At 33.4% G+C, this 25,514-nt stretch overlaps 1 protein-coding gene and 1 long non-coding RNA gene across 2 annotated transcripts; one reads left to right on the forward strand and one right to left on the reverse strand.

The window, feature by feature from the left end:
- Positions 1–571: 571 nt before the first annotated feature.
- LOC131937659 (methionine--tRNA ligase, cytoplasmic) lies at positions 572–24,231 on the reverse strand. Its single transcript, XM_059295251.1, has 23 exons — positions 23,939–24,231; positions 13,243–13,333; positions 12,995–13,076; positions 12,495–12,623; positions 11,681–11,750; positions 11,447–11,562; positions 10,949–11,068; positions 10,474–10,577; positions 10,085–10,201; positions 9,455–9,658; positions 8,925–9,014; positions 8,375–8,561; positions 7,791–8,057; positions 7,310–7,427; positions 6,740–6,873; positions 6,192–6,271; positions 5,834–5,965; positions 5,301–5,405; positions 3,524–3,707; positions 2,539–2,631; positions 2,059–2,154; positions 1,211–1,495; positions 572–905 (listed from the first exon to the last, which is right to left on the reverse strand). Exons 1-23 carry the CDS (start codon positions 24,045–24,047, stop codon positions 741–743), a joined length of 3,078 nt encoding a protein of 1,025 aa, XP_059151234.1. The 5' UTR covers positions 24,048–24,231; the 3' UTR covers positions 572–740.
- LOC131937660 (uncharacterized) lies at positions 16,742–20,050 on the forward strand. The gene is made up of 3 exons (XR_009386244.1): positions 16,742–16,985; positions 18,286–18,454; positions 18,585–20,050. It is a non-coding gene; the product is annotated as an uncharacterized LOC131937660 (long non-coding RNA).
- Positions 24,232–25,514: the final 1,283 nt, after the last annotated feature.

Genomic DNA, 25,514 nt, shown 5'->3' on the forward strand with positions numbered 1-25,514 from the left:
AATACACGGACTTAAAATCTTGAGCGACCAGGATTCGAACCTGGGTTGTCGCGGCCACAACGCGAAGTACTAACCACTATACGATCACGGCCAGCGCGGCCACATCAATTGGGGCCGAAGTAACTGTGTCATTAGGCCTCCAGTCTTGTCGGTATCTTTAGAAATCATGTCCTCAATTTTATGGTCCTTGGGGCGTAATTAAATTAAGCTAATTACGGTCTCTAATTGCTAGTTTTTATGATTGCATCTGAAATTGTTAGGCGAAAGTAGCCTGCATGCCAAATTTCAGATCTCTAGAGCAATCAGAAGTGGGCTAATTTTCGATGTCAATTTTAACAACAAACAAACAAACGCCAAGCTGAGTTAATAAAAACGTGTTAATAAAAATAGGTTGAAGATATATCATGGGTTATAATTTAACGTTGCTGCCCCATGTGTCTTGGGCACAAAAAGAAAGATGATAATAATTTTAAGTGTATTTTCAGATTGAGATTTTGATTAGTCAGAAAAAACAAATAGCAGAAACTCTTGGTTTCTACTGTAAAAAGCACCAATGTTTTTTTTCCGTACACTACTAAACAGGTTAATTCATTCTAAAACAAAACCAGAAAAAAATGTTACCATTCTGGAAAGGGTACTCAACATCAACAATAAATTAAGTAAGACAATAAATAACTTCTTCACATTTAATACACAAAACACCCCATCATAACCAACACAAATGCAGAGATTCTCATGTCTTATTTCTTCTTCTTTCCTTTCTTGCTGCCACTTGCTGCTGTTGTTTGGAGTGGTTTCCCTTGAGCTAATTCTAGATCTTTTTTTAACTGGAGCAGAATAGCCACTTCCTTATCAATAACAGATTTCTCTGCTTTAGATGCTTTCAGATCCCTTACTTTATTACCCTGCTCAAACAAAAATGTATTGTTAAATTTACAATATTGAATTAAAAGTATTTATTGTTTTTTTTGTTTAAATTATTTCAATTAAAACATATGTACTAAAATGATGTTTTTTTTAAATTGAAATTTAAGAAAATTAATTTTTAAACTTTTTTTTTACAATCCAAAATAATTGCCAACTAAGTAACTACATAGCAAAGACTGCTTATGTTACCAATTAAGTAATCCCTCCTTTTCAAAGTAACTTCTGATTCGCATTACAGTAAAATGTTACGAACTAAATTCCAGTTTAAAAATCAGATATCTACCTGTTCAGTTACAGATTGAGTTAATTTCTCCACAACAGCTGGGTCACCCTGACCTCCTGATGCAGGTGTAGAGTTGGGGACAGATGCAGGTGATTTAGCGCAATTGTCTGACACTGGGGCCTTTTTATCACCGGCTTCCTTACTCTTTGACTTTTTGTCCACTGCTGGTTCAGCAGGGCCCTGGGCTGCTGAAAGGTCTTTCTTCAGTTGTAACAGGGAGGCCACTTCTTTTTCTATAACAGATTTCTCTGCCTTTGCTGCCTTGAATTCTCTAACTTTGTTTCCCTAGTCAAAAGAAACAAAAACAAGAGTTGCACAGCTCATTGGTTAGAAATATTTTTAAAAAATGCATTTTTGTTTGTTTTCTAGAAACTTGAAAAATAAAAAGTTATGAGACATTTCTTTTCTACAACATAAAAATAATATGTAGTATCAAATATACTTTTAACTTTACTAAACCAGAAAACACTAATTCTTCTTTAATGTTAGCATTAACAGGGAGGAATAAAATGGACCCTTTTAGACCAGTGTGCATCAAGCAAACACATTAAAAATAGCTGGACATTATGTTATCAATAAATGTCTTTATATTTGAAGGTCATATCAATAAAAAAAAAAATTAACAAATAAAATCAGTACAACAAATATTTAAAAAAGCATTTCATTTTATCATAATGTAAGTTTCACACTCCTTATACGCTGAGGAAATTGAAACAGATGAACTCTACTTTATCTGCCATGTGTCTTGAGCACAAAAGGCAATAAATAACAATAATGTAAGTTACGACTTCTGAGTAAATTAAAAAAAAAGGAAGACAAAAAAAGAGACAAACAGCAGGCAGTCTAACCTGATCAGCAACAGCTTTTGTCAGCCTGTCTATTTCCTCTGTGGAAGCAACAGGTGCTGTCCCTTCAACTTTAGGGGTGTTTTTGTTTGCCTGTTTCTGCAGTGGAGGGAAAAAATGGTGATTATCTTAAGCTTTAAATCAATGAATTCCACCAGAGACTACACCACCCCTAGAAGAAATACAATCTGCTGTAGGTGACAGTAACGGTTAAATTGTTTACATCAGTACCTGATTAAACTCAGGTTCAAAATTACAAATCACAAAGTCAATTAAAATAATATTACGTTTTTACAAATAATTAATATATGTGAAAAAGTTGACTTGCAAATACTATGTAAACATTGAAAAATAGAACGCATGACTTGAATAACATGATATCAACAAATTCTTTAAAAAAATTAATTCATGTTTCAAAAACATAGAGGGAGAAGAATGAGAGACAACATTGATAAAAATAAATGTTCTACACAACACACAAACCTTAGGTGGAGCTTTTTCAGCTGGACTTCCAGCAAACTTTTGTTTGAGCTCAGCTATAATGGTAGCTTCAATCTTTTGGAATAGGGGACTGGGCTGCAAAACATGAAACAAAGCAATCATGATTTTATGATTAAAATGTAAATTAACTCGCAATCGCAGAAGGCCACACAATGTGACTGAAATATAACTGGGTCAATGTAACACCCATGACAAGCTGAAAAGAAACTTTCACTAAAATACTGGTGATGAAAACACAGGGGAAAGAATTTAAAGTTGGAGACAACCGTAGCAAATAGATAAACCACAGAGCTAAAGTTGGTGATTGTTTATAACTAGCCATTACTGATCTAAAAAATTACAGTAGTTTTTCTAAGATTTAACAATTATTACCAATCTAAGTAAACTATCATCTAATTTTGTTTTTTTGAAAAAGTGATTTAGAATGTTTGCCAAACATATAGAACTGCTGATGACCACACAGCCACTCATATTTTGAGATACTATTTTCTTTTGAGCCCATGCTCAGATAAAGAATGCTAGTCAATACTTTATTGAACTCAATACAGATTGCAGTGGTTTATATTTCAAATCATGGATCAAATGGTGAATGGAAATAGTTCACAAAACAGAGATGATGAGAAATATTTCTATTATCAGAGTACACATTTACAGTTAGCAAATATAGAATGGATACTTAAGCAGGTCATGTGATTAATAGCGAGCGGGTATAACAATCATGAACAGATTTAGTTAGAGCTTTTTTTTTAATGTAAACCCCATACTTTGGCTGTTTTAGCCATTACAAAAAAATATTTTAATGCATGGATTACCATGAACATTTTGAAAATTGATGCTGTAATCAATTATATTGATAAGCTACATGGGTTTGTTACTTCACACTTCACTCTGCTCATGAAGAAAAAAAAAAAAAAAACCCACAAATCTGGCAAGATTATAAATTTACGATGCAATATTTCAAATTTACCTGGCCAATCTTGTGCCCAGGCTGCAGCATGGCCACAAACTCTCCAGTGATACAGTTGACAGATGCTGGGGCCTGAAGTTGTTGCTGTATGACAGCGCTGGTGGCTGGCATGTAGGGCTGGATCAGAACAGACAGCAGGCAGGACACATTGGCACATACACTCACAACTGTTCCAGCTCTCTTCCTGTTGGCAGACATTCATTTTAATAAAGCTAGTGTTGACATTCTACTTAAGCTATAGTGATGACAGACATTCATTTTAATAAAGCTAGTGTTGACATTCATCTTTAGCTATAGTGATGACAGACATTCATTTTAATAAAGCTAGTGTTGACATTCATCTTTAGCTATAGTGATGACAGACATTCATTTTAATAAAGCTAGTGTTGACATTCATCTTTAGCTATAGTGATGACAGACATTCATTTTAATAAAGCTAGTGTTGACATTCATCTTTAGCTATAGTGATGACAGACATTCATTTTAATAAAGCTAGTGTTGACATTCATCTTTAGCTATAGTGATGACAGACATTCATTTTAATAAAGCTAGTGTTGACATTCATCTTTAGCTATAGTGATGACAGACATTCATTTTAATAAAGCTAGTGTTGACATTCATCTTTAGCTATAGTGATGACAGACATTCATTTTAATAAAGCTAGTGTTGACATTCATCTTTAGCTATAGTGATGACAGACATTCATTTTAATAAAGCTAGTGTTGACATTCATCTTTAGCTATAGTGATGACAGACATTCATTTTAATAAAGCTAGTGTTGACATTCATCTTTAGCTATAGTGATGACAGACATTCATTTTAATAAAGCTAGTGTTGACATTCATCTTTAGCTATAGTGATGACAGACATTCATTTTAATAAAGCTAGTGTTGACATTCATCTTTAGCTATAGTGATGACAGACATTCATTTTAATAAAGCTAGTGTTGACATTCTACTTAAGCTATAGTGATGACAGACATTCATTTCAAGCTATAGTGATGACAGACATTCATTTTAAGCTATAGTGATGACAGACATTCATTTTAAGCTATAGTGATGACAGACATTCATTTTAAGCTATAGTGATGACAGACATTCATTTCAAGCTATAGTGATGACAGACATTCATTTTAAGCTATAGTGATGACAGACATTCATTTCAAGCTATAGTGATGACAGACATTCATCTTAAGCTATAGTGATGACAGACATTCATTTCAAGCTATAGTGATGACAGACATTCATTTTAAGCTATAGTGATGACAGACATTCATTTTAAGCTATAGTGATGACAGACATTCATTTTAAGCTATAGTGATGACAGACATTCATTTTAAGCTATAGTGATGACAGACATTCATTTTAAGCTATAGTGATGACAGACATTCATTTTAAGCTATAGTGATGACAGACATTCATTTTAAGCTATAGTGATGACAGACATTCATTTTAAGCTATAGTGATGACAGACATTTATTTTTACCTATAGTGATGACAGACATTCATTTCAAGCTATAGTGATGACAGACATTCATTTTAAGCTATATTGATGACAGACATTCACCTTAAGTTATAGTATTGACAGACATTTATTGTATGCTGCAGTGTCACAACAAATGTTTTAAAATATAAAACCAAATGAGCTGAGATCAACCACCTTTACAATTATGAGGCAGATGATAAACAGCCAGAGATAAAACCTTTTCATCTGCTCAAATGGCCTTGTGAAATAAAATTCTACTGTGCCTGGCCAATGTCCAGTTTAACCAACTTACTTCTCTGGCTCTGTGCCTTTAGCCAGCACCCAGGGTTTATTGACCTGCATGTATTGGTTACCCAGTCTGGATATGTTCAGTATGTTTCTGATGCCATCACGTAACCTAAAATAATAGATAACCTGTTAGTATGCAACTAACTATAGGATTATTAACTTATAAAATCCACCTAAAATAAAAAGATAGCTCGTTATAAAACTAGGGCTAAGTATAGCATAAAAGTGCCATTACTTTCATTATCAGCTTTCTAAGCGTCATAATTATTCTCAGCTGTTTTTTATTCTAGTGGTCTATTAGTTTCCCAGTTATAGTTTACAGATGCTAAACTTTATATGAGTAGGTTAAGCTTGTTTTCTCACAGCTAATATTTCATACATGACTAGCATGATGATACACAAGATAGAGGTATGTTGTTTTTCACTAAAATGTGTTAAGCTTTAGTAAAATTGCATCTTTTCCTAAAAATAATCTTAGTACTTAAGTCTATGATCTACGATTAAAGACACAAGAAACATTTAAAAAAGAATTGACACCTGCAGTTGTCTAAGTTGGTTGTGTAGCCCTTGAGCTGGTCTGTGATTTGTGCTATCAACTGGATGTCATCCTCATTCTCTTCCATTGGTTGAACCACACCACCAAAATTGTTGTTCAAGAACATAAGAGCTCTAGAACATAATAAAATAAATAAAAGATGAAATTATTTTAAAAAGTAGTTGAAATATAGAGATTTGTGAGAACATGAACATAAAATTTCTGAAATGTAAAAACCAGTTACTTTTTTCAAATAAAGCACATCAACAGTTATTTAATAAGTTTGCATTTCAGTTTTCTTATTAGTCACAAAATAATTATTTCAAACTAACCTAAGAACCTAAAATACTGTTGACATACCTGTTGATAAAGTTCCCTAAATTATTTAACAACTCGCTGTTGTTTTTCAGTAAAAAGTCATCCCAACTGAAGGCAGTGTCCTATAAATGACAACAGGGACTTATAGTACAGGACTAAAAACCTACACAACTATCAAAGATCATTGTAAGACATACTAGATGATGTGGTAAAGCAAGAAGTAACCTATACAAAACTAACAGAATCATTGCTAAACAAACTAAACCAGTTTATTTTATTTATCTGACATGATTTAAGGTAAGTTTGGATGAAGCTACTAAGACAAATCTTTAAAAAAGTGTATGAAAACTAAATTACTTTGTATATAAGGTGTATCAACTTGAAATGAATTTAACAAGAAACTTAGGTTAGCTAACCCTGAAAGCACGCCAAGCCACAATCATGGCTTTGCTGTTACATAATTTATAACCCGTAAGGCCACATGGCGAGCTTTAAGGGTTAACAAAAATGTTTACCACAAGAATCAACTTTAGAAGATAGATAACAAGAATCTATAAAGCAATGTCCACAATAACAAGTGTAGAACCAACCTGAGACTCTGGCCTGACATAGAGAAGATAAAACCTGAACACATCCGCAGGGATCCCTGTGGTTTCTGCTTGGTCCCCAAACACACCAGTGTTGCGACTCTTGGAGAATTTGGTATCCTCATAGTTGAGATACTCTGTGAATAGAAAGTTTAGTATCCTCAAAGTTGAGATACTCTGTTGAGATACAGAAAATTCAGTCTAGCTCTCTACCACTAGGCCACGCCGTTACTGAAGTTGCTTATATTACCTTATAAAAATCATTTAATATAAGTAGTATTGGTCCCTTGTTATAGCTAGCTTCCACTATAACATTTAAGAACAACTTTTATCAAGCTTCCACACTTATTTCTATCACCTAGTTATTTCCTCTTTTGTTATTGCATGGTCACCTAAAACAATTATTTTTAACTAGACTGATATGCAATGACACAAATTATGCATGTTGAGCAATTAATAAATGATTACGCTTTAAGTGACTAAATTTATTAAACTGTTTTTATCATGATTCCTATTAAAGTTATAAACTGCCAGTAATTTACCTTAAGTTTAAAAAAAAAGTGTTTTGTTTACCTGTGGCAACCATGTGGTTCACCACTGTGTAGTTATCATTAGTACCCAAAAGGCAGGCAGGGAATATAACACTGTGGAATGGTACATTGTCTTTTCCAAGGAAGTTGTAGTATTCAATCTGTTCCACATGAAACATTGGTAAATATTGGTAAAATATTTTTCAAATTTCTTATAGAGGTAAACTTATTTAAATGGAATATATGGTAACATTGCATTTATCTTGATCATCGGTCACAACATCACTTTGTATTAAGTTAAGCCATAGACTAGTCATAATATTTGTGGACATATAATCAAAGCCAATAATTTGGCTTTTTAATTTAAAAAAAATCTACCCTATAAAAATCTTAATCTGCCTGTATTTCAACACTAACTTGACCTTAAACTAAGTACGACAATGCACAAATAAATGCCTGATATTGATACTGTACTACTCTGAATATGTTCAAAAATACATAAATATGTGAATAAAAACACTGACTTGATTAGAATTCTTCCACCATTTCTCCCACTCGGCAGTGTAATTGGCAGTGATGCTGATGTAACCAATGGGGGCATCAAACCAGACATAGAACACTTTATCAGTGTAGCCCTCCAGGGGTATGGGGGTGCCCCACTTCAGGTCTCGGCTGATACACCGGGGCTTGAGGCCATCGCGCAGCCAGGAGTTTGTTATCACCTTAGCGTTGTTGGTCCAGGTGCCGCTCTCAAAGACTTTGTTGAGGTGAGCTCTCAGCAAAGGTTCAAGCTAGAAACAAGAATCGTAGAAAAAAATTTCAAAAATTTTGTACAATACCACTTTGTTGATATGTAACAAATTAGAATAATTGAAAAATCAGGATTTCAATATGTAAATAAGTTTAAAACTATATATTAATATTTAAATCAATAATCGATGCATAACTAATTGTTTGGTAAATCAGTAACGTAAATGCAAATAAAATCATTTGATATAAATTTGATATTTTAATCTTTATAAAATAAAATTGATACAAAATTTTTTTTATTTAAGACAGTCAACTAAATATACAAAATATATAGTAAAAGAGAATATACAATATTTACCTTAGGCAGGTCAACAAACAGGTGGTTCGATGTCTGAATCACAGGTGAGCTTTTACATATTTTACACTTGGGTTCCTTGAGTTCTACAGCATTGATCAGTTTACCACAACCATCACACTGGTCACCCCTGGCATCATCAAACCCACACAGGGGACAGATTCCTTCTACAAATCTATCTGCTAGAAACCTGGAGTGGAAAAAAATGAAAGAAAACGTAATTTAGAGTTAAAGTCATATCAAGACTCGGCAAGCATTGCGTTATAAATGCTGACAATGATTTACAAAAAAAAAACTGAAAATAATATTAAATATATTATGTGTTGTATAACACTACAGTAGACTTTTTTTTTTTCTTTTTGCCTCAATACATAACATGAAATTTATTAAAAATACAATTTCTATAATAAGACTATTTATTGTAATGTAAGCTGGTCGCAATTTAGTTATGATTTAGACAGAATTAAAAAATATTTATCGTGGGTAATAAAAATATTTTAAAAAAAAATCTTATCTACCAAGCTGAGTGGAGAATTAAATATTTGAAACCAACCTATCACACTTGATACATTTGAGCTGGTCTACACTATCTTTTAGTATATAATCTCCTTGGTACAGTTTCCAGAATATATCCTGGGCAATTCTGTGAGGATAGATTATTTTATAATATAAAAAAACAATAACAATATAACCAGTAAAAGGTAAAGATGTAATCAAACAACAATGGCTAACTCAATCTTGGGTAGGAATTAATTTAAACATAAAACCAAATAGTCTGCTTTTTAAGATGATAAACATTTCTACCAAAAGTAAAAACTAACTAAAAACCTATAGGTTTAATGTTATATATTATAAACAACAGCAGGAATGAAATACAGCCAACACTGTAACTGAGTATTACATATTTTAAAACAGGAAGCGCTTGCAGCCTCTCAATGTAAAAAGAGTAAAAACAACAAAGAGAGTTTCAACCTAGGGCCTTATGAGCCACGTTTGAAGCAAATTTTTAACAAGGCTGTGCTATTTTACAAAAGTCCTGCCAACAGCTATGCCGATTTGCATTAAAAAAAAAACACAACTCACTTTGTCTGATGATCGGTTGTTGTGCGACCAAAAAAATCAAAGTCAATATTAAACCACTTGTAGACTTGGGTGTGGAGCTTGTTGTACTTGTCACAGATCTCCTTAGGAGTTACCCCCTCTTCCATGGCTTTGGTTTCCGTGGCTGTCCCATACTCATCAGTGCCACATACATAGAGCACGTTGTAGTTTCTCAATCTGGCAAACCTATACAAAACAAGGGACAGCACTTTATGAAAAAAAAATATAAGTTTTTAGATTAGGTTAAGAAAATGAATGAATAACAAGAAGCTTCACCTGCATCCCATAACAAAACATACAAAAATAGACTTAAAAAAAACCAGTAATCTTTACTGTATACGCATAAATAGCCTTCAGGTAGAGAACCACATCAATCTGATAACCTATACCCATTTAGCAATCTATCAGAAAAAAAGACCAGTAAGTTACCTCCTCAATCCAATTTTCAAAAGCTTTTAAATTATACCACTAAAAACTCTGATATAAGAGTAAGTAACAGTAAATGGACTTCCTTGAAAAAGCACATGAGTGTATTAATCATATCAGAGCCCTATTAACCAGTAAATAATTATAAATATTAATTTTGCAAGCAGTAAAACCAAACTGGAATACCTAGAAAAGACATCAGCACTGAGCACACAGCCAATAATGTTCCCCAGGTGTGGTACATTGTTGACATAGGGCAGAGCACTGGAGACCAAAATATTTCTGGAGTTGGCCTCAGGTAATCTAGAGAGAAGGTCAAAATAATTCTATAGCTTAGAAAAATATTTACATTTACAAATACAATTAAGTGTTTGCTCTCATTTAAGCATCTCAGCATTGATAAATTATTAAATGCTTAGTTAAAGCAAACTGAAATTGATAAATAATACAATATTTAGGAATTTATGGTAAAACTGCATACAAGTAACAATTTGTTGAAAAAGGTGCTTTTTCTAAAAACAAAGGTGTCTAAATACATTATGGTGGTTGAAAACTATAAAACCACAGCCACTCACATAGGATGCTTTCTTTGTTTTGGCTGAACACATTCCTTGGGATTTTTCTTCCATGCTTTGCGGGCAGCATCTAGTTCTTCTTGGGTTAGTTTCACTGTAGGAACCTGCCCAAATAAAATTATGTAGGTCATGTATGTTATGTTAGATAATGTATCTTGAATTTAGATAAATATACAGATATTACAGCTAATTTCAAGTACTTTATATTAATTGGTTAGTTCAGATACTGGCTTATCATATAATTTAGTTTTAAAAACAAAAATATTTTATGCAGGGACAAACATTAAAGGCCATTGCTTAGTTAAAGCTAATTACTGGTCTTTAAGTGATAATCAGTTAAAATATTGTATGGCTTAGAAGGGTTTACAGTTAAAATTTCAAAGAAAGCAGATCCTTGTTGTGTTTATACCTAAACATGAGTCTTGATGCCCTAAAAGAGTTCACATTTTTAAAAGAAAACTCAAAGTTTAATTACCTGATCTTCTGATGAAACCGAACTTGTGGCAGATGAGTTGACCGCACCACTGGCCTTGACCTGACACTCACCCCCATCTTTATTTGGAAGTGGTGGGAAGCTCTGAGCCAGAAGTGATGCCTGAAGATCAACAATTTAACACCTTAACAAACAGAAGCTTGGTTTGATCACCTCATTGCAATGCTCTTATTAAAGCACTATGGGACGGAGTGGTCTAGTGGTAGAGAGCTGGACTACTAACCCTTAAGTCTCGAGTTCAATTCCGGGTTCAAGTCAGTAGACCGTCCCTGAGTCCACCCAACTCTGAAGGGTACCTAACTCACGTTTGGGAAAGTAAAAGCGGCTGGGCATAGTGCTGACCACACTATCACTTCATATGCCGAGGTCACAGAAACAAGTGAACTCTACTACACTTGCCCCATAGACCGTCAGGTTTGAAAGGGAAACTTTACTACTTTACTATTAAAGCACTATGAGGTAAACAGGAAGGATATTCACCTTAAAAATTTCATGGCCTTGACCTTTTGTAACCTCTGCAACAGCAGCCTGAACAGCTTGGTTTGCCTTAACGTCACTGCACCACCTTTGTATATTGGGTAGCTTCTCGATAATTTCTGAAAAATGTATAATTAGATAAAATAAAATTAACTACATCCATTTGTGCTGCATTTTTTTAATGTGACAATGTTAGTATTATTAAAATATGGTTAGTAGAAACAAAAATAAACCTACCAAAATTTTTCAGACCAAGTAGAGGAAAAATGGTACTAAAAACACAGACGTCCCCTAGACTTAGGGAATCCTGGAACGATGTGATAAGATTTTTTGTTAAATTATTAAAAACTCCCAAGATCTATTTTTTTTTGTTTACTAAAGTATTACACCAGTGCTGTTAACAATTAAAAATAATAATTCTACTTCTTTTAAGCTTTTACAAAAATGTAGAAGGAAGGTGTGGACCTTAGCTAGTAGATAAATGTTAAAAACAAAAGGAGTGAGGTGAATCTGGAGGAATTAAAAAGTGTTGCCACCCTCAAACTAGGTATATTCAAACGATTTTTCAAATGAATTTATTAGTAAATGGAATTTTCTACATAAACATTTGAACAAAGAGACCATTCTTTATTTACGGGATTAGTAGCCTATGTACAGAGTTACTAGTAAAATATGTGTATCAAGTAGGCAGTCTAGGTTCAACAACCTATATGAAGCAGGAAGTTAAAGCATGGGGTATTGGCTACTGAAGGGTTAAATATGTATAAAGCATGGTGTATTGGCTACTGAAGGGTTAAATGTGTATAAAGCACGGTGTATTGGCTACTGAAGGGTTAAATATGTATAAAGCATGGGGTATTGGCTACTGAAGGGTTAAATATGTATAAAGCATGGGGTATTGGCTACTGAAGGGTTAAATATGTATAAAGCATGGGGTATTGGCTACTGAAGGGTTAAATATGTATAAAGCATGGGGTATTGGCTACTGAAGGGTTAAATATGTATAAAGCATGGGGTATTGGCTACTGAAGGGTTAAATATGTAATCTTACTCCTAGAAGGTACTTGGACTTTATAAGCTTGGCATCCAGTTGCTGTAGAACCTTTGTCACAGGTGTTATCAGTGAAGGATCTTTTTTGCCTTGCCCAATGGCACTGACGAGGTAAGCTGCAACCAAAGGCTAGAGAGGGGGAAAAATGAAAATTAATTTTGATATTTCAAAATAAACCAACAGTCACATGGAAATTGAGACCTGAAGTTCTCACATAATTATACCATCACAATTTATAGAAATAAAATTCTTTTTTTTTATTAAACTAAAGATAAAACAAGCATTTGTGAATAAAAATCATCCTTACTACTTATATTAAAGTAAAGAAACTTAATAAATTACAAAAAGGATCTATTGATGTTTAAAATTCAGTTTTAATATTATTATAGAGGTAAAGTAAAGACAAAATGAGAACTACAACATGCATATTGACCAAAACCAACAAAGTTCTGAAAAGACATTAAACATGACAGTTTAATAAAATGCACCCAAAAACTTACCAACAATTCTGTAGATTCCCAATCCAAAATTTCATCTTCTGCTTCTTCATCTTTTACCTGATTAGCTTTGAGAAATAGATACCTGGTGTAACAATAAATAATTTTTAAAACTCAGAACTATGATCCATTGAATTCAACTGTTAATTAATTAATTGTGTGACGAACAGAAAAAAGAATAAGACTAAGATAAAAACAAACAAGGCCTGATCAATGAAAGAACAAATAAACATTGACTATTCATAACTTACTTGGCTGCTGTATTAGCAGAGAAGAGTAGTCTCCCTTCCGCTATTTCTAAAACTGGAAGCTTGGACCTACACAAGTGGGGCACAACATTCTCTGTAAAAATATTGTATATAGCTAAGACAATGCAAAAATGTAATTTTAATAAAACAATATAATATTACATACTTGAATAGAGGCTGGCAATCTGATTATATAAATCAGTTTGAATTTTTATAATCGGACTATAAACAAAAAGTTATGAACTGTTTTTTTTTATTGTGGCTTAATTTTGTTATCTCCCCTTAGTTTCAAAATAGTATAATTAACTTTTAATGACTAATTAAACGTGTAGTTAAATTTAAAAAAGAGATCGACTTGTATTGTCATTGAAGTGGAACATATCTGGAAAGCTTGAACGAAATCGCTGCAATAGAAGTGGGTCAAAATTGAGTTACAAGATTGGCCACAAACCCACAAACGAATAAACAAACAGACGTTGCGAACTAAACAAAAGTTTTTGACAAATAAAATACTTAAAAAAAACTTTTTAAAAAACCACGTTTTTCTTGTGGACTAAAAAGTAGAAAATAAATTTTCATACATTTGATGACAAAAAACGTGGGTACGTTCACCATCAAATTTCCCGACCCATCTGCCCGACCCACGTTTTTTGTCATCAAATGTATGAAAATTTATTTTCTACTTTTTAGTCCACAAGAAAAACGTGGTTTTTTAAAAAGTTTTTTTTAAGTATTTTATTTTCTCCTTTTTAGTCCGTTGCTACACATGAAAAACGTGGTTTTTAAAAAAGTTTTTTATATAGTTTCTTTTCTACTTTATCTAATGACTTGATTAAGTATGACTTGACTAAGTGTTTATAAATACACGGACTAAAAATCTTGAGCGACCAGGATTCGAACCTGGGTTGTCGCGGCCACAACGCGAAGTACTAACCGCTATACGATCACGGCCAGCGCGCTCACATCGATTGGGGCCGAAGTAACTGTGGCAATAGGCCTCCAGTCTTGTCGGTATCTTTAGAAATCATGTCCTCGATTTTATGGTCCTTGGGGCGTAATTAAATTAAGCTAATTACGGTCTGTAATTGCTAGTTTTTATGATTGCATCTGAAATTGTTAGGCGAAAGTAGCATGCATGCCAAATTTCAGATCTGTAGAGCAATCAGAAGTGGGCTAATTTTCGATGTCAATTTTAACAACAAACAAACAAATCCACAAACGCGAAGCTGAGTTAAGAAAAACGTGTTAAAAAAGGAAGTAAGTTTTTGATTGCTAGACTGTATTGGACTATAGGAATTGTGTAATATTCCAATGTTTGTCTATACACAGAAACGTGTAATATCACCAGCCTTTGTCTAGATTTTGTTCAAACTGTTACGTGGGGGTAACCCGCTAATCTGACCGACGAATTTTATTGCTCTATTACAGAAGCGTAGCGAAGGTACACATGTCGCCGGGCGCCGACCTTAGGGGGCGCCAAAATTTGTTGGAAAAACAAATTAAAATCTCATTTTAGCTGCACTTTTGCTTTATAAATATAAAAAAAAATATATGGGGGGCGGGGGGGGGGGGTGTAGAAATCGAAAGTTTGGGGGGGGGGGGGGTGCAAATCGAAAACTCAAAGGTTGATCCCGAGGGGGGGGGCGCCAAATTGAAAGTTTGTCCCCGGGCGCAGGGAAGGGTCTGGATAGGAAAGTCGGCCAACCATATGAAACGTGTCAGACGAATGTTATGTAAGATTTCCTGATCCATGCCTGAGGGTTAGTGACATCAACTCCACAAAGTGACGGGGAGGGGGGGGTGGTGTATGAAACGGCCGCTATCTGCTCGTGTACTGTTACGGGTGTTAAACAACATCAAAGGCGACGCTGGTCGGCGTGGCGAGACAGGCTATGGGTATTACGTTGGGTGTTAATTGTGTTAATATAAACATAATAAAAGCATGCACAAGATAGTGTTAAATATGCAGGGGGTAGGGGAAAGCCGATTTGTACGATTTTCTCGGCAGCGGCATTGGCTTAAAATTGTATAGGCCATTGTTTAAAGTTTACTACAAAAAAAAAGTTCATGTAGGCTTAAATTCATCCATACATTGTGTCCCAGCAATGCCTGACCGATTTAAATGAGATTTTTTTTTAATAAGGTAGACTGCTCCAACTTTGACCGATTTCTTACAAAGGTCAGAAAATTAAATTATGTATACATTTGTATAAACATCACTAGCCAAAATAAATTATGTATTTTCTTACCCGTTTCAATTATGGGGAAGTTTTCTTATTTACGGTCAAAGGCCTAGAATTGTTTTGAGTTTATATTTAACTCAATGCAACAAGCCCGCCGGTTGGTTGAGGCCGGGGGTTCGTTCTGATAGGGATAGATGGGCCGACACAAAATATTGTCCAAATAAATAAATTGTATATTTCCATCACAATTCCTAGCAAAAGCAGAAAAACTGTGTGATATAAAATGGTTGGTGAAACCCTTGGTTTAACTGTTGTATTACAAAATCACGAACAGTCTATAGACTAAAAGTAACACTCCCTGTTTGAAAATGTGAAAAAGGCTCTCTCATGATTGGCGCCGCCTCGCGGGTGGGGGGTGGGTTTAAATCGATTCAATCGGCGATTTTTTTTTTAATGTCGGTAATACTATCGAAATCAAACGTATACAGTTTAAAAGCTTATTCAATTGCGAATAGGATGATGTACATCACGTTAAAAAAAAACAATAAAAGTATGCAAAAAATAGTGTTAACCATGCAGGGGGTTAGGAAAAGGCAGATGTGTCCGATTTTCTCGGCAGCGGCATTGGCTTAAAATTGTATCTATATGCCCTTGTTTAAGTTTAATACCCAAAAACAGCCCATATTAATTCATCCATACATTTTGTTACAAATCTATGCCTGACCGATTTAAATGAGATTTTTTTATAGGGTAGACTGCTCTAGCTTCGACCGAGTTCTAACATTGACCGATTTCTTACTATGGTCAGAAAAATGTATATATATATATATATATATATATATATATATATATATATATATATATATATATATATATATATATATATATACTAGCCGTCCCGGCCAGGCCCTGCTCTGGCTTCTGTGAAAAACCTTTCTGTTAAAGACCATTACCTGTGTGTTTAGTAATCATCATAAACCCGGCATTGCACACCCAAACCCAAACCAAAACAACAAAACGCAAACATAAAGCTAACACAATTACAAATACAAACGAAAACAATAACCTAACAACTAACCCAACCACAAACACCAATACGAACACAAAGAAAAAAAAACAAACGAAAAGCAAACGAAAACAAACCAAATCCAAATGCAAAACCAACCACAAACCCAAAGAAAAAAACACAAACGAAAAAACAAACGAAAACAAACCAAATACAAACGCAAAACCAACCACAAACACAAACACAAAGAACCACGTACGTTTAAATGGACGAATGAGAGGCGTGAGGGAGGATGAAAGTAGCGAGTTGCGCAGCTTGCGCCGTGACCTTTGTTGCCATGGTAATCATGGCTGTACCTTGAACCTAAATTCCTTGTTTCCGGTTGACCATTGCTAATTAAGGCCGTGTCGCTTAAGGCTCTACCACAGCACACCTGATCTACGCATGTCGCCGTGCGCATCTTTGTTTTAACCTCAAGAGGATTTAGATTCAAAGCCTATTTTAATTTTTGGATCTCGTTTATTATCTACCAGAGGAGCAATGTGCTGAAATATAAGGTAAGAGTCTATAAATAATAAAGTACTTAATATTTAGAAAGAGATGCCTAAATGTTGATGAGAATAATAATTGGGTCTTGTAAAATTAACCTATATTTTAAAATTACGATTTCAATGGTCCGCAAGCCTAGGAAGGCTGTCCGCGAGAGAGCCTTAATTTCGCGCCAAATTTCCTGTGATTCTTACATTATTAAAATATCGCATTACTTGATAACGGCTCTCCGATATCTATGATATATATATTACTATTACTAGGCCAAATATTAATAATTTAGATTAAGTAGCCTACATTTACTAAGTTATTACGGTTGATTACTTAGGACAATTAGGTCTAGACTCTACATTAATTTAATTTTTAGATTTTTACACAAGTAGACTTAAATTTTGATCTAGATTTCTAGATCTAGAACTAGATCTAGACTACTAAATAAATAGGCCTAGATCTAGATGATATTAAGATAGCCTAATAATAGATTTTGGATTTAGAAAAACAAATCCAGATTACTAGATCTAGCTCTATTGATTTATAGTAACTAGATCTAGATCTAGATCAGACTATATACTACTAGATAGATCTAGTAAAAAATAATCTACTGAATCTAGCTTTAGGCCTAGCTAGTTCTGGACTCTAGTTTAATTCTAGATCTAGATCTAGAATCTAGATCTAATTGAATCTAATAGGGCCAACACTGATCTAGATTCTAGTAAGAAATAGGTGCTAGTTCATTTAGATATAGATTCTAGATCTAGAATCTAGATTATCTAGATATGTTAAATTAATTAGGTATAAGTGTTCATCTAATTCTGCATTAAGTATTAAGTAGTAATAAGTAGTCCTGTCCTGGGCCCATACCATTTCAGTAATTAGCCTATTTATTTTAATTCAGTACATTTAGATGAACACAATCATTTAATCATTATGTTTGATTAGGACTCTACATTAATTTTTTAGTTATATTTTTACACGTTTTCAGTTACAGTAATGCTTTTATTATTTTTTATTTTTGCCGAAACTATTCTATTTCATACAAGTACTAGTCTAGATCTTGTAAAAATAGTCACATAGTGAAACATTGTTGTTAAATGGTTAAGAATAGATTTAGACTAGTTCAGGTATAATTCTCCATCAAGTAGGCCTATAAATATATTTAAATTAATATAGGCCTATGTATTGTATAGGCCTATATCTATAACTAGTCCTATACAATAATATAATTTTATAAAGCCCTATGCCCTTAGACCTCTTTATTAAGGACAATTCTAGTACTTGATAATTTTATTAATATTAATTTAATTCTAGACTTGTGTGCCTACAACTTGGTGTAAAGGGGATCGCTAATGCAATCATAAACTTGGTGGCTGAGATAAAGCGGCTGAGGAGAACAGAGGCTTGTGAGTGGAATAGGTTGGTGGAACTTGTGCACAGCCCTTTCTATGTTCAACAAATGTCTCAGGTGGAAGTACATTCAGTAAGTATGGAGACTGAATTTATTTCAAATTTTTATATTTATTTTATATACTTTGCAATATGTTGTGCTAGGTGTATATTTTGTGAAATGGTCTCCTAAATTCTAATTCCATTTGCCCTTCTCTTTTCAGGTACAGTTTCCATGGAGATCCAGCTTTATTCAAGGCTCATCTTAAAGAGAATGATGTGGCTGCTGGGACATAACTAAAATCTACATTCAACTGCTTGCAGATCTCAAGAAGCCTGGGGTTCTCGTGCAGCACCGCAAGCACTCAGGCTGATTGGGAAGTTAATTTCTGGTCCTTTGATAAAGCTCATTTACAAGAATGCAATGTGGCAATCAAATGTAGATCTACTCTGTTTCTTAAAGTCATGGAAGCGTTGTTGACAGTTGACTTCTACTGAGCCTTTCTTGGTGCGACAGCTGGAGAGGTATCTGACGGGAAATCTGATTGGTGTCTAGCTGACTCATAAGTGGAAGCAAGGTGATCAGGGAGTGTCGCAATACAGTGGAAGGACTATCAAAAGGGTGCCAGCAACAAAACAAAAGTCAGCTCTTTACACCATAAGCTACTGAGCAGAGGATGAGGATAATGCTGAGGATTTCAGTTATCTGGCAGAATCACTGGTTCTTGACTTTGTAGGAATCTTGTTTTTCTTTCTGAATAATAGCTTATCAGAATTTCAGAGTACTTCTTTCATTTTTAGTATACAAATGAACTTTATTTTTTAAACATTAGTGTTTTTGTAAATTGTTACTGAAAAAATGATTGCTCTGAATTGTCAACTTATTTTGAAAACTAATACTAACAATGTTTATAATTAAGTTTAGTTTTCATAGTGTAAAAAATATTACATTTTAATTAATTACTTAACTAATTTTTCAGGGTAATTGACATCAGCTAGATAATCCTAGAATCAGTAGTTAATGTGCTTCAAAAATGTTGGTCCAAACTAATTTATCACACAAGTACTAACGCTTTTTAAAATATATATTTTTTCCTCAGATGTGCTAATTGTATCTAAAGATTAATTATAATTGATACTTTAGAAAATTGTTTTAACACTAAAGAGACTAAAGTGGTCCTAGAAATTTTTCGTCACCTATTTTTTTTCCAGCATACATTCAATGAATGGTTAGATTTACTAGTAATTATACTTTAAACCAATATTTTAATGTTTATTCCTGGATAATTAATACTATACTACTTTTCTTCTTAAGAGGGGTCGTAATGAGACGAGGCTGATTTCTTGTACTGTAGATTTGTTTCTTCACACTAATTATGATTATGTAACTGTTTTACATTACTATGTTGATTGTAGATTATACAAAGGCTAAATTTAGGTTGTCGCTATGTAATTTATTTCTTTGCTCTGATAAACATATTTTTAAATTATTGCAAAAAATCTTTTTTTTTTACTTTGCCATTCTCCTAAATGTTTCTATTTTATTAGACAAAATTAAAATTCATGTGGTAATCTGATTACTGTATTTTAATACTGTGTTTCTCACATTCTAATAATTCACATTGCATAGTTTAGTAGTAATAAACACTGGTACACACTTTGACAGCTGTTTTCTTTTATTTTGTTCTATAATTTTATTATGGCCTCCTGATATAGACACTGAATATCAAGTGGGGGGGGGGGGGGGGAGAGAGGGGGCTGAGAAAGTAACGTAAAGGCAACCAGTTGCTACTTCCATTTATCATGTAGTGTGTGTGTGTTTGTAGGTCTACTCTACTTCATCTACCCAAGTAATATCGTTCATTACAATTAGAAAGAACTTGTGCAGTAATATGTGCTTATGCATTTTTATTATATAATAATAGTAGTAACAGTAGTAAATATTAATAAATCGATTTACAATAACTAGATCTAGTTTATTTTAAACCTAGATCTACATTATTTTTTTTACACGGAGTAATAAGTCAATAATAATATATGAATGGCATTAAATTACTCATTCAAATCACATCCAGTCCAGTATAACTTAGACTTTAAGCTTGATTATAATTTTTTAGTTTTTAAAAAAAATGCGAATCCCGGATGATGTAATAAAATTATAATTTTTTAATTTTTCGAAAAATGCGAATCCGTGATGATGCAATGAAAAAACCATCGGTGCCAACTTTTTTGTTTATGTAACATTGACTTGAATGACGAAGGTCTAAGCTGTTTTAGCCACGCCCACAAATTTTTAAAAGGCCATATCTTTGCTCCTAATTAAGCTAGAGACACAAAATTGGTATCAATGTGTAGGGAAAAAAATCCTGTTTTATTGTGGTATAATTTTACTTGAAATTAGTGGAGTTTAAAAAATACGAGCAACAGCCTAATGAAAGGCTGTTTAATTTGAAAACCAACATAAGTAATCAAATTAATTGTCGTAAAATGTCAAAAAGGCAGTGCTAGTTTGTTTTTTTTTTTTTTTTTTTTTTTTTTTTAAATTACGGTATATCTGTCAATGAATTTAGCCTAACAGTCGACGGTACCGGTAAATGACGTCACGCGCGAGCTTGAACTTGGTGACGATGTGCTAAATGGAGGGATGAAACGGTGGGGGTTAAGAAAAGCGACGCATCATGCTTTTAACATGTCTTGGCCTTTCTTAATAGTTCTATCGACCCCACTGAAAAAATCTTATTGTGAATCATATGAGTCGAGTGTGTGTCTTGACCTCCGCCGAATCCCTGAGCCTGACCCACCGAACCCAAGTTAAGAACCACTGTATCAGTGGTAGGGAGGGGTAGATATTTATCAAATTAAACGTTTTTAGATCTATTTGTCAGTCAAAAAGTGGAAAGTCTCAAAACGGTAGTGCTTAATTTGAACTTGGTGATAGCAGGCTTGCAAAATTTACAATCATTCGTTATAAAGCAAAGGTATGCATGAACACTCACGCTATATGTTCGTCATTTTCATTGAGCATAGCATTAAAGAAGTCTTTCATCATTGACGTCAAGCATCTCACCCCTCCCCCCACCCATCATCTCTTCATTATACGTCATAAATTTCGGGCCTGCGTAAGGTAACGTCACACTGTGATTCACAGTACCGTAATATATGTGACATCGTCTATGTACAACCCCATATCACTCGTTTGGGTATTTGGTATCTACATTTTGACAACAAAGGATATTAAAGATGTGTATGAAAAGTTAAGACTTCAGATCGATGGTAAATGACACCACGCTATTATGGGGTGAAGTAACCGGTTTTTTTTTCAAGATGTATTACGTGGGAAAGGGGAGGGGTACGATACTTTTGTCTAAAACAAAAGTGCTGAGAAACATTTATTTTCGTTAGAATTGTGCCGTGACTTCTTAAAACTTTTAGCAGGGCAAAATGGTAATTTTCAACGTTAGAACTATTTGACAACAAAAATAAGACAAAAGTGGAGTTGGGTTAAGGGTAAGAGTGGTAAAAAAAAAACTTGATGTCATTTACAATTATATCACTAATTAAAGAAAAGAAACAAACACAAAATGAAAATAGCAAACAAACATTAACAATAAACTGAGAAACTCAAGTAATTTGTAAATAACCATTGATGTAGATTGTAGATCTAGTACTAGTATTTCATTAAACAGGACTTTCTTAATGGATAAAAAAAATTAATTAAAAGTATGGCCCTAGCATCTCATAATAATAGTTATAGATCTAGAATAGATGCTTACTGAGTGTCAGTCAATTACATTTTTAAAAGGGCAGAATCTTAAAAATAATATTAATAAACTATGCCTAATGCCTAACTAAGTAACTATACTTATCTATACTATACTAATCTCTAATACTAATCATCAGGGGTGTAGCGAGGGGGGGCGGGGGGTGAGGACCGCACCAGGTGACACCATTTAGGGGGGTGACACCAAGGCAAAAAATAGCAAAATATATAGAGAAAAACTAGAGAGAGGGGGGGGGGGGGGGGTGCAAATCGAAAATTTGAAAGTTTGTCCCTGGGAAGGGTCTCTATGCCTCTGGGGGGGGGGGGGTGACACCATTAAGTGCCGCACCGGGTGACACCAGACCTCGCTACGCCACTGCTAATCATAAAACTATTTAAAACTAATAATTTTATAGTAATAAACTATGCCGCACTATATATAATATATAAATTATATATAATACTGGATTCTATAGGCCTATAGTATAATAGACTATACTATAGATCTAATTACTATAGACTCTAGGTGCCCTATAGATAGAGTATAGATTATAGATCTAGATCTACCTATTTATTTATTATCTCTACAATCTAGAAAATCTAGATTCTAAATAATAGTAAATAACTCCATTTTAGCGTATTTTATTCCCCCGCTTCACGTTCACCTCCAGTTGAGCGTATTTTATTATAAACACAACCGAAACACACAAAAACGTTAGGAAAACACTAGATCTACTTATTTTTTATGAATGTGATTTTTAATTAGAAAATGTAGGCCTAATTTAAAAAAAACAGCGGAAGAAAAATCCTTACATGGTCGAGGGTTCACCGTGAGTTCACATTGACTTTAATTATCAGCATACGTCATAGCTCAGGCAATAGCTGTTTGAAATTGTGTTGGCCTCTGTTTTGGGGTCATTGAGATAAATGTTTATTTATAGTATCATGCCTGGGAGATACTTGTAACTTGTAACAATACAAACTTAACCGCCTTGCAATTGTGAGTACGTACTTCACCCATTGTCATGAAAATTCTAACTGACACATGAACATAGATCCAGCACATTAAATATTCTAAATTTGGATTTTTCTCAAGTTTTGACAAAAGTAAATTATCAAAATCTAAAATAATAGTTATAGATCTAGAATAGATGCTTACTGAGTGTCAGTCAATTACATTTTTAAAAGGGCAGAATCTTAAAAATAATATTAATAAACTATGCCTAACTAAGTAACTATACTTAGTCTATACTATACTAATCTCTAATACTAATCATAAAACTATTTAAAACTAATAATTTTATAGTAATAAACTATGCCGCACTATACTATATATATATAATATATAAATTATATATAATACTGGATTCTATAGGCCTATAGTATAATAGACTATACTATAGATCTAACTACTATAGACTCTAGGCGCCCTATAGATAGAGTATAGATTATAGATCTAGATCTACCTATTTATTTATTATCTCTACAATCAAAATCAAAATTATCAAAATCTAAAACAAAGTCAGTCTCTGTCTTTTTATTCATTTGTTAAAACAAAAATATAATACAAATAAATAAATCGTATTTTCCTAATGTTTTGGTGTGTTTCGGTTATTAGGCTATAATTATTAATTAAATACACTCAACTGGAGGTAAACAAGCAACGGAGAATAAAATACGCTAAAATGGAGTTTTACCGGCCCACTGGCACTTTCTAGACAACTAGAATCTAGATCTAGATTTCTAGATCTAGATTTACTTACATAATAATAAATATAGGCCTAGATCTAGAAATAGTTTAATAGTTTAATTACTTACCGTTATGTTTCACTTCAAGAGCTAGGATTTCAGAAGCGGTACCGGTCACTCTTGCTGCTATGGACACTTTCAATGTTTGGAAATTGCCTTCATCTGAATAAAGCTTCATTTTCGACTGGCTGCACGGGTACCGGTTTTATTTGTTTAAAGTTTAAGCTTATTGATAAAATTTAAAAACACACTTATTGTATTTTAAAATCTGCTCTTATGGTTCTAGACTGTAGACAGAGCTACTACTGTACAAGATCAGTAGGATTTCAACTTATAGGCCTATTGTTGACAGATTTCATCAGGGCGTGCAGTACCGGAAATAACCCCAAAGGTTATTTCGGTAGATGAATTCGCCATTTAACTTATAATTATTATAATATGACTTCTCGGACAAAGCAAAAATAAGGAAATAAATGGTAAAAGACAGTATAACTTGCTTTTTGACATCTCTACCTCATGTGACAATGATAAATATCCCTACCATATTTAATTAATATATTTAAATAAATAGTATAGAAAATACCCAAGTGATTAGCCTACTGAAAACATTGCTGCTAAGCTTACAAATTTTAAAAAATACACGGTGATAGTCATTCAATGTAAATTTCATACATTGGTCAGTTTTTAAACTTTGTAATAACTCTGAATGAATAATGTGGCCTTTTTTCCAATTCCACCATGCTATCAACACAGAAAATATGGTGTTGATCTATTCCTTATTTGAAATGCTTCTATTGTTTTTTGGCTGACTTAACCTGAATGAAGCATTCAATGCATATATATGTTTAGGCCTACACAATACACCAAGGGAATTGTCTGAAAAAATAACACCATATTCTGACATCCATTCAGCATAAAGGATATATTGACTAGGCCCACATATAAAGTTGATTGTTACTTCTAATGTGCTCTCATAAAACCTTAGCATTCAATTTCAAATCATAAATCAAAACTAACAAGTCCAACATTAAATATTTTAAATCTTGACATTTTTATTACAATAATATCACATTTGCATATAGAAAGAATTATATTTAAAAAACATAACAGTAAGTTTACATATTTTAGAATATTGATCAATAAAAAAGACCTTAAATCACGGCTTGGAAATTTTTTTTTAAATCTATGGATAAATTTGTCATGTTCCAAGTTAATAAAAAAATTGTAGATGGATTTAGAATATTTATTTTACATTTGAATACATGGAATGTGAACTGTAATTCTTTACAAGAAATCAAAACAAATTAATATCTGAATGGTTTGTTCTTTAGTCATTTTTATTTATTACTGAGCCTATATATCTAAGCATTGCATTAAATGTTCTGGTTCCTTGTGTTCTTTCATGCAAAAATACTGTGAGGTGATAGCTAGGAAGTTTAAAAACTATTTAATACATTATTTCGCTGCCAAAAGAGATCAGAAGATTTCTTATGTAAGTTTAGGCCAGAAAACTGTTAAAATGCTTATGTAAAAACAGTGGTGTCGCTAGGTTGGGTGTCACCTGGTGTGGCACCTAAATGTCACCCCCCCCCCCTTTTTTTTTCTCTCTACAGTTTACAGTTGGTGTCATCCCCCCCCCCCCCCC

Source organism: Physella acuta, unplaced genomic scaffold, assembly GCF_028476545.2.
Source record: "Physella acuta isolate Inbredline_101_S28 unplaced genomic scaffold, ASM2847654v3 ptg000217l, whole genome shotgun sequence".
NCBI lineage: Eukaryota > Metazoa > Mollusca > Gastropoda > Physidae > Physella > Physella acuta.